Source organism: Pteropus medius, unplaced genomic scaffold (assembly GCF_902729225.1).
Source record: "Pteropus medius unplaced genomic scaffold, Ma_sr-lr_union100, whole genome shotgun sequence".
Classification (NCBI taxonomy): domain Eukaryota; kingdom Metazoa; phylum Chordata; class Mammalia; order Chiroptera; family Pteropodidae; genus Pteropus; species Pteropus medius.
Genome location: NW_024346771.1, coordinates 1,101,215 through 1,111,392, shown reverse-complemented (window position 1 = coordinate 1,111,392; position 10,178 = coordinate 1,101,215). Strand labels below are relative to the sequence as shown.

The following is a 10,178-nucleotide window of genomic DNA, read 5'->3' as shown; positions in this document are numbered from 1 at the left end:
AGGCAAAGCATGTAGGAGACTTGCCTGGAGGTTTGGGGCAACACAGAGGTGACCACATTGCAGCTCAGTAAAACAAAACAACTTCAAGTTTAATATTGTTCTTCCCGTCACTGGCCATTACCTTCTCTTCTAGAGAGTATGACCATGGTGTCCCCTCCTTCGGTGTCAGCACCCTGGGATGTTGCTTGTCTCTTGTTAGTCTTTCTTTTCCTCTTCCCTCTATCCTTTCAAACTCTCTTTCTCCCAACCCCTGAATTTCCTGTTCAGGTTTTGCACAGAGCTTCTTCTCACCATCAAAATGGCCTATTATACGCTTTACTTAGCAAAGGTCATTCTAAAAGGAAGTTTACACCAACAGTTACCTTTTTCTTTCTACTGCAAAAACTAACAAGTGCATCTCTAAAGATATGGATAACACCTGTTCCTTGGCTGAAAGCATAATGCCTCAATATTCAGAATGCATCTTTCAGAAAGCATTAGCCTGAGAAAAAACAATTTTCTTTTTTGTTGGCGTGCTTTACGTGGAAACAGTGTGATCTCTGATGTGCCAAGCAAAAAGAAAGAAGCTTTATTACTTACTAGTTCTGTGACCTTAGGAAAATTACCCATCTAAACCTATATTTTCCTTCTGTAAACTGGGGACAATAATGATATATATTCCATAGGTTTGTTGTGAGAATCAAATAGAATCATACGCATAAAGTGCTTTGTGCAGTGACTAGCACATAACGGATGTTCTATAAAGGGTAAATGATGGTATGACAGTTATTATCCCCATCACCATTATTGCTACTTAGGGCATTTGAAAGTGAAATTAAAATGGTTATAGAAAGTTACAAAGAGCACAGCACATCGAGAGGTCACTTGGGAAATGTGAAAATATAAATGAAAAACTATGTGTAGCTAAGACTTAACCTAAATAAAGTGTACTTGGCACTCATGTCCTGAGAAAGATACTGGTCTCACCAGCAAGTAGGTCTGGTTAAATAACAGGGCTAAAAACTATAAATGTGAATGTCATTATTTCAGAAGGAAAATGTGTTTTATTCCTATTTCTTTAAAGGAATAACATAATACTCTTTTTCATCTAAAGATACCAAGCACCAATATAAGAACATCAAATATTTTAATTCTTCCCAGGAACTAGTTCAGTCCTAAAGAGAATAAGAGTTCACCAGAGTAACTGGGGCGTCTGAAAATGGATGTGTAATATTTAGACCTTCACATTGTTTCTTGAAAATTTTCCAGTCCCTCAAAAGTTTAAAAGAGGATCATAGGACAGTGAGCTCCATATGTCAAAAACAAAGATACAGTCTGAGCCTATGTTACAGTAATACATTTTCCTACTGGGCCCCTTAAAAATTGTATCATTTCTGTTTGACTATAATTCAATCATTACTTTCCTTTTGGGGGCTTGATTATTTCTCTGTTTCAAACATTGATATGGAAAGACCACATATGAGACCTTCTGCAGGCATAATTTGCTATTCCTTTTCATCCATATGCATTTGCCTTCTTTTTCAGCTTGTCTGCCACATATATAAAGTTCAGGACATAGTAGACTATTGCAAACTAACACTAAAGCCTCTTTTACAAAGTGTCCGCCCCTCAATCCCTTCTGCTTTGGCTTTTGGGGCTACATCTTTTATTTAGCACTCACTTAATAAAGATCTACAGACAAGAAGTTGCATCAGTATTGAGGAGATACACACACAATAGGACCCAGTCCTTTCTGCCTGAAGGACCCAGCCTAGGAAAAGTAGGCGATAAACAAAAAATCCCAATGTGCAGTGACTACCACCAGTAGATCTCTGCAAAAGGCAGTAAGGGGGAGTAGGGGACAGGAAGACAGTTCTGCATCCTGGAGCAGGGCTGGTAAATAAACGTTTCAAAAAGATCCAGAGTCTTCGATAGTGAGTAGGAATTCACAAAGTAGAGATGAAATGGGAGTCAAGAGAGGGGTAGAGATGGTGAACTGGGGCATATCACACCTATAATAAAAATAAACTTAGCCAATTCCATTTAGCACAATGAGGAGGCATGCCAGTTGGCTTAGCACATCTTTTACCTTTATTCCTTGTGTTTATTGTTACTTGACCTCTTGCTTTTCCATATATAGACTCATTCTATATATTATACACAAAGAAAATAGAGGGGTTCCCATAGTAGTTCCAGAAGGAAGAAAACATTATCATTAGCAGAATTTGCCAGCATCCACATGCTGAGGACATATCCTCATGGAAGATGTCTGACCTGTTCTTATGAGATGGATTCCTGCAACAACACAGGCTGTCTTTGTCTCAAACAGGATCAAGACCAACTGATAACTCAGAGGACATTGTCAAGCAATTGCTGCCGTCACCAAGGATTATTTGTCCTGTGCACACTCACCTCCTTAGAATTGTCACACAAAGCGGACCTGTCTCACTAGGATGTCTTTGCTTTAATTATAGTTACACACAATAACTTATACCCTTGCACCCACTTTGCAGGAGCTTGTAGGCCACCATTATTTACTCTCTCCTATAATTAGGCATTTCAGTGTCTGCATCTGGAAGCAGGAATGCCTTCACGGCATACAACTTGTGCAGTTTGTGGGCCCCACACTCAGAAGGGCTCCATGCTTGGTTTAATTCTCTGCTGCTGCCGAATTGAAATGCTTAATAATTTTTTAACAAGGAGTTCCACATTTTTTTATTGTACTGAGCTCCACAAATTATGTATCTTGTCCTGAAGACTAACGGTTTCAAGGTGAATGTCTATCAAGCCCTGTCTCTACACCCAAGATGGAAGCCATTACTGAATGGTTCTGAGTAGCTTTTTGTTACAGTGATCATTTTCACCATCATTCATTTGTGGCAGGGTGACTGCCACAAACCTGAAAGTTTAAGCAGTCCAAAAACACTTTTGACATGTGATTACAAACAACTGGTTCAACCAAAAGTTAAGCTTTGGCCTTGGCCACCCTTTATCATCCTGACAAGTGTACAGACAGGCTCCTGCCCCTTCAAGTCTCCTTCAAGTTTATAAATAATACCACCCCCAAACACTGGTTCATTAAGTTTACTATTCTGTAAACTTAATGTGTCATTTGGAATTTAACAATTTCCTTACCATTACTTGATTAAAGGTGTGCAGAACTGCATCGGATGTAATAAAAGTCAAGCCCTATAATTTCAATTATTAAACACTTGTACCAGAGCCTATAACCCAAGCAGCTCAGTGGCTGCTGGTACCTGAACTGCAAAAGTAGCAGCTGGCATGCCCAGAAAAAAAGGAAACTATATGAAGAAATTGTGTTCCCAGCTGTGAGATTTGAAAAGGCCCTCCTCGATGTGAGTGACAAAGGGGGTCTATAAACTGTGCATTTTCCTCAGGACATCCCAGCACACACCTCAAGCTCTTCACATTGCATTGTCATTTTCTACCTGTCCACAGTGGATCCTGACACAGAACTGTCACAAGTTCTGAAAGAATAATTGTCCGCTCACTCTCCAGAGCATCCCCTGCCACGTACCTGTTAGCTGGCATTAACACATTCTCTTTTCTAGACCTCAAAACAATGCAGAAATTCAATTGTATGTGCAGGTGTGCATGTATGTTGTACGCAGGGAGGGAAGAAAGTTGGGGGAGTTCGTAAAGTGATACCTTATCCTTATTCATGACTGTGCAGAACACATACCTTTTCATTTCCCTCTTGGTCTTTCTGAAGTCATCTCTAGAGACTGGGTTTCAAACATGATCTTTATTTCATTGCTAAGACCCAGAAAATACTAATGTAACAGCCTCAGATTCACATTAATTTCAAACTGACAGCATAATCCAGCTACAACTCTATGTGCAACAGAAATCCTGGACAGAACTGGCCATGGCCAGGCAGAGAATGCATGGGAACAGGCAGCCATTGTCTCTTTCAACATCCACAATAGCACAAACTCCTGAAAGTAACTATTCTTATGCCTGGGTGAAATCCACCTCACAGACTTCAGACTGCACATTCGCAGAGCTCAAAACAATAAATAAATATCATATGGCTTCTGAAATAATGAACAACTTCCTAGCCCTCCCTTAGTCACCAGGGCAGCATTCGTTCTGCAGATATTTTCTGATATTTGTCTTTATCTTGTTAATGCAATTGGGAAAACAATAAAAATCAAATTTCTCATTTGGAAACTTCTACTCCTCCACATTCAGAAATTCTGAATTTTTGTTTCTAATTCATCAGTGGGAAATATTGATCTAGACACAGTCACCCTGGAAATCTTGAAGATGTTTCGATTGCCCACTCCCGACAACTAAATTGAGTTTAAGGCCCACTTCCTTCGGCAAACTTTGATGAATAGCCTGGCACTCTCTTCAAAGAGGTAACATTCTTCCTCTTTCCCTTCTGAGCACTTTCAAAGTTTGATAGTTACATATTTCATTCACTTATTTAATAAGTATTTATCAAGTACTATGTGGTAGACACTGAAGGGTACAGGACTTACCCCAGTCCCTGCTTGCCAGGTACCCATGGGTCAGTCTGAATGAGGCCTTTGTGTGCCACTGAGCTCCCAGAAACTCAAGCACCTAGCCATGCCATTGTCTTGTTCCAAACACATACTTGTTGACCAAATGCAATGGGTAGACTTCGTTTTATAAATAGAGCATTCCAAAGTCAAAAGGGTAAGTCGGGTGTGCTATCAGTTGAGCAACGTTTGAAACTGAAAATCACTGATGACCTGCTCTGAAGAATATTTCCTCTGAAGAATATTCCTGATGGATATATTGCCAAGTTGGGAAATGTGAAAGGATCTCTTTCACATTTTGCTGCATCAGAAATGGTCACAGGTTCTGCTGTGATTTGTTGGCACAGGTCTGTTTGCAGCAGGGGCTGACAGAAGCCTATTAATGCCAAAAAATACTTCTCTCTTTCTCAAATCTATGGAAACTGAATGTCACTGAAATGACTGATATATCTTGGCCGTTACTGGGAACTACACCTGTCTCACTTTCCTAGAATGCAACTAGGTACGAATCTCCAGGAGCAACAATTCACCTTTCCAAATTACAGAGCCCAGGAGTGGCACAGTGGGAAGAATTCAGCTGCTACAAAACAAGGGAATTACATGCAAAAATCTCACTCAAAAACAGTAAGGGAGAACTGTTAGTGTTTAGCTTAAATTTTTATCTAAGCAGAAGCCAGGAATGTTCTGCAGGCTGCAAGGGCTCTATGTACCATCTAATATGTTTAAATACAAGGTTCAAAAACATTGTAATTCCACTTTAACACAAAGTCCTTCAATATACTGAGAAGAATACATTCAACTGCTTAAATATCCTTCACTGAGAAACTGAGCATGAATTTTACAGTGATTAAGTGATAAGAGCTGAGTCTAATGCCATATGAAATTTGTTTTTAAATAGTTATTTTATTCAGAGTGGTTGCTTCTTAATGATGCTGTCTTAATTTCCTCTTAAACCTGTTTCATCTATAGTCATTCAACATTAATATTTTGTTCATTTAATTTTAAAGTATTCTTAATTTAAAGCTATTACAAATATTCTACGGTCACTGAAGATAATTCAGCATAGATGCTTCCATGAAAATATCATAGAAAACATGATCAACATTTTATTGCTGTAATCTGGCTTAACAAACACAATACTATAAACTATTTTTGTACATTAAAACTAAACTATTCTAGAATATTATAAAATCCACTGCTAAATACATCTTTTTTAAAACTGTGCTTCTTTATTTTGGAATTCTTAACAGTGTAGTTAGATTTCAAATTGTAATGAAAATGGTACTTAACAATCATCTTGTGTTAAAATACTTGCCATGTACAGATTTTTTATCCTACTTTCCTTAAAATAAAACCCTCAGCATTTAACAGGTGAGCCTGAAGAGATCTCACAATACATTATAATAGTCATTGCGATATTGAACTTGAATCCTACTCAATGTAACATGTAACTATACTGTCTCTTGTTCCTATTTAGGCTTCATAACTTATTCTAATACACTTTGCAGAATACTCCATACAAATACGCTCAGGACAGTAGCAACACCATTACCACTGCAGGAAAGTTGCAATGGGTTCCTCCCTGAAAAACACCAAATCTCAAAATCTAACGCACTAGCTCATAATTCATTTTCTTTTCCTCTTTTCTATAATTCCTTTTCATATCTAAAAGAAGCTCATGGCTGAAGCCATATACTATCTGCAACATGTTAAACCTTCTTTGCAATTTTACTTTTAGGAAATATGATAAAGAAAAATAACATACCCCATGGGCATCCCAAATAAACCATTACAAATGCATATTCTCTTTTGCACTGATTTGGTTGAGAAGCGAAGAACAGAAAAGCCTATGAGTGACCTTACAATTTTTAGATAAAACTTCCCTTTTCATGTCTCCACATACTACCAGAAGCAGAAAGACACTCCAAACACATATACTGGTCACTTTTTTAACCAAAGAAGTTGCTACCATTGCCAACAATATGTTCACACTAACTTTTGAGGTTAATGTTCTAATCATCATATTTTTTAATTACATACTTTTAAAAAATGCTTTTTTTCTGAACTAACTTCAAGACCAAAACATTGCTCTCTGCTTCAAGGTTCCCCAGTTTTAACCCAGTAATCAAAACTAAATGCCTTCAGATTTTCAAGGGGTTGCTTCGTCCTTTCTGTGCTCCAACTGGAACAGGAAACTAGAGTGCTTTCTCCTCCACTGCCTGGCTTGGCTTTGCCTTTAGAATTAGAAGATTTGTTCCCATTCCTGGACACTCGACAGGCTGTGATTTACATTTGAGAAAATAACTCCCTGGTTCTTATCAAGGAACCAGAAGCTGCTCCCACCCATCTAAGCTGCTCTCTAGGAAACAGATTGGGGAAAAAGGAGTTGTGGAGAGGAAGCAGATTCTGTCTGAAGCTACACAGATTAACACAGGTAAATCCAAAGTAATGGAGGCAAATGTAAAAAAGAATATTATTTATTATCTTCTTTATTAATACTCAGTGTAACCTTTGTTTTTTACAGAAAAGTCTACTTTAGAAGAATGAATGCCTCCTTGGTTTATCATTCCCAATGGGGCTTTTTGCTCCTGGACCACTTTCCCTTTCTCTACCCCACCCCCACAGCAAATGCTCTTTTACACGTTCACAGATACCACAAAAAACTTTGTAAACAAGATTTGAGTTACTGGATCTTGATTTAATCAACATCCCACTTCAAAATGGAAGTCAGGTAGGGGAGAGGGTAAGACATAGAAGAAAGGGGAAGAGAGAAAAGGCAGGGGAGAGGAGAGGACAGCTGGTCAGAACTTTCAAGTCTTGCCTTTTCTGAGATGTTTGTGTGTTGTGACTGTTCCTTGAAATTCAATGACTCAGAACACTGACAGCAAGTGCCTGTGCGGTTACTTATACATCTATACTAGAATATGTGGGCTTCCTCAGTTTGGGTCTGGGCTGTTTTTGTTTAAATACACCATAATCCTCCTATGGGTGTCTCCCACATAGAATCAGGTCTCCCGCGAAGCCCTCTCAGAGCCGGGGCTTGCGCAGCAGGGTCTTGCTGAGGTCTTTGACCTCCTCGGGGTTACTGACCCGCTCGTAGCCCAGCACGGCCATGGGCTGGTAGCAAAACTCCTCGACCTGTTTGATCTGCTGGAAGGTGAGGGCGGTCCGCCAGGCGTTGGCGGCCTGCGTTGCATTGCGTGCAGACACCACAAAAGGCTTAGAGGAGGAGCCGGAACCACTGGTCATGTTCAGAGCAAACTGCTCCATTTCGGGGCTCACCAGCAGCCCCACAAAGTCGTATACCCTCCGTAGCGTCTTAACAGGGTCTCCCACCAAGTCCTCGTACCGCACCACCAGGTAGTGGCCTTGCAGCCAGTCAGGGGGCTGCAGGGCCGTCTGCAGCGTCTTGGCCATGCTGTTGCAGATGACCTCCATAGCGCCAAGTGCGTGGTAATCTGCCGGGCCACCCACACCCTCCTTCTTGGCACCCAGTTTGTGGCCAGCAGCCTCCAGGAAGGGCATGCGATGGGCTCGCGGGTCCCGGCTACGTACCACCTGCAGGCTCTCCCGGATGAGACCATGGCGCGAGCGGATGCGTGAGCTGGCCACAGCACGGGGATCGCGCACCAAATGAATGACCTTGAGGTCCAGGGCCGGGTCGCGCAGCAGCGGCGCCAGCACGGCCACGTCGAACACACGCACGCCTTTGATGACTAGTGTGCGGTACTTGCGGCACTCCTCCTCGAAGCGCGCCAGGCGCTGTGGTGGGCACTTCTTGCACACGCGATCGTCCACCAACCCCACAACTTCCTTGCGGTAGGCAGAACAGAGTGGAGAGGAGCACACCACCTTGTTGGTGGCAGCGCCAAAAATGCCTAGAGTGGTGAGGTTGCGCCCCCCGCTGCCAGCGGGGCTGTACAGCTGGAAAACAGAAAGGTCGCAGCGATAGAGAGCACTCAGCATGTCCCTCGCTGCTCCTTGCAGGGAAACGGCGTCCCCTGGGTACAGTTTTTGCCACACGTGCCATACTGGCTCATAGAGGAAGAACACCTCGGGGTTCTGGTTGAAGAGCTCGCCAAAGAAGGACGAGCCTGAGCGCCACGTGGTAAACACGTACACCAACTGCCTCTTGTCTTCCGCGCCGCGGGTGCCCCGAGTGCTATTGCCGGAAGGGGCCGCGGCCCCTGCGGCGGCTGCCGGAGCCGCCCCTACGGCTGCGGCGGGAGGGCGGTACGGGGTGCGGGGATCCAAGCGGGTGTGTGCGCGGCGCGACACTGCTGGAGGAGGCCCCGGGCGTCCCCAGCCGCCCCCGGCCGCCCCTGCTGCGGCACCCAGGGGCCCGTCGGGGCTGCACTGCTGTAGCGGCTCCTTGTGCCACTTATAGTCCAGGAGGTTGAGCATGGTGAGCACGAGCAGGAGTGCATAGCCCGCGCACAGCACCAGCGCCTTCCTGCGGAACACCTTCATTCCGAGCGGGGACGCGGGCCAGCGGCGGCCCGGGCGCCGGGGCCACGGCGGGAGCAGGGCGCGCGCCGCGGCGGCAGGCGCGGCAGGGATCAACCGGGGGGGTGCGCCCGGGGACAGGGCTCGCAGCGGGCTGCGGCTCATCACAGACACAGCCCGGGCCGGCGGCGCGGCGGCGGCGGCCCTGCAGCCCTGGAGGGGGACGCAGCAGGCCGGCTTCGGGCGCGGGGACTCGGGCCGCGGCTCCGAGGAGGGCGCGGCAACAGCGGCGTCTGGTCCCCTGCGCCGAGAGCTGGCTCTCCCATGGCAGCAGCTCCGAGAAGAACCTGCGAGGGTAAGCGGAGTAAGCCGATGCGCCCCAATACTCCTCCCAGCCGCCTCCTCCGCCCAAGTAACGCCCACCATCTGGTCTGCCTGGCTCCCCAGCTCACCTGGAGCCGCGGGCGCGACCTGGCGCTGCCCGGGATTCTGGCCCGGCGCTCTGTCCTGCTATTACTCGTTCCTCGATTTCTCGAGCGCTGTCTTCCGCTGGGGGTCCCCGTGCCTCCGAGAGGGCCGCGGGACTCGGCAGCCCAAGCCCTGAACAGAGTTTCCGGGCAACGGGAGCCCTGCGGCTCGGAAAGGGAAACTTTCGCCGGGCCCGCAGCTCTGCTTCGCGCTGGGCTGAGCCCCGTGTGTTCGGCTCCAGCTGCGTCTCCTCCGCCTTCTCGGGACCGCAGCTTCCTTCCTCGCTCCAGAGGACGAAGCCCTCCGGAGGAGGGGGGGTGGGGGGGGCCTTATACGGGACCCAGCTCCTGGCAAAGCGGCTCCGCCTCTCTCGTTCTCGGCCTCTGTGCCCCGAATCTTCCCATTTCTCTGGCGGCGGTGGATGGGGCGCAGCGCGACCCTGCAGCGGTGGCGGCGGCAGCAGCCGCTTCTTCCATCACTCAGAGGATGCCTGGGCGGGCATTGCCAGCTGTCCCCGCCGCTCCACAGCCTCTGACTGGCCCGGAAGGATCTGGTACACACGGCTCTCGGCAAAGGAGCCCGAGGCCGCAGAGCACCCTTGCCCGCCGCGCCCCCGGCACCAGCGGCTCTGCCCAACGAGGTATTGGGGCAGAGGAAGCCCCCGCCGCCGCTACTGCCACTGCCGCCGCCGCCGCCGCACGAAAGCGGAGCCCGGGAGGATGCTGCTACCCGACTCCCCCTACGCCTTGCCGCTGC

At 46.2% G+C, this 10,178-nt stretch overlaps 1 protein-coding gene across 1 annotated transcript; it reads right to left on the bottom strand.

Moving 5' to 3' along the window:
• Window positions 1-6,969: 6,969 nt before the first annotated feature.
• CHST2 (carbohydrate sulfotransferase 2) lies at window positions 6,970-9,857 on the bottom strand. Its single transcript, XM_039876496.1, has 2 exons — window positions 9,407-9,857; window positions 6,970-9,301 (listed from the first exon to the last, which is right to left on the bottom strand). Exon 2 carries the CDS (start codon window positions 9,117-9,119, stop codon window positions 7,536-7,538), a length of 1,584 nt encoding a protein of 527 aa, XP_039732430.1. The 5' UTR covers window positions 9,120-9,301; window positions 9,407-9,857; the 3' UTR covers window positions 6,970-7,535.
• Between the last annotated feature and the right edge of the window lie 321 nt (window positions 9,858-10,178).

Coding starts and splice junctions, on each gene's coding strand:
- CHST2 (XM_039876496.1), bottom strand. CDS start 9,119: ATGAGCCGCAGCCCGCTGCGAGCCCTGTCCCCGGGCGCACCCCCCCGG.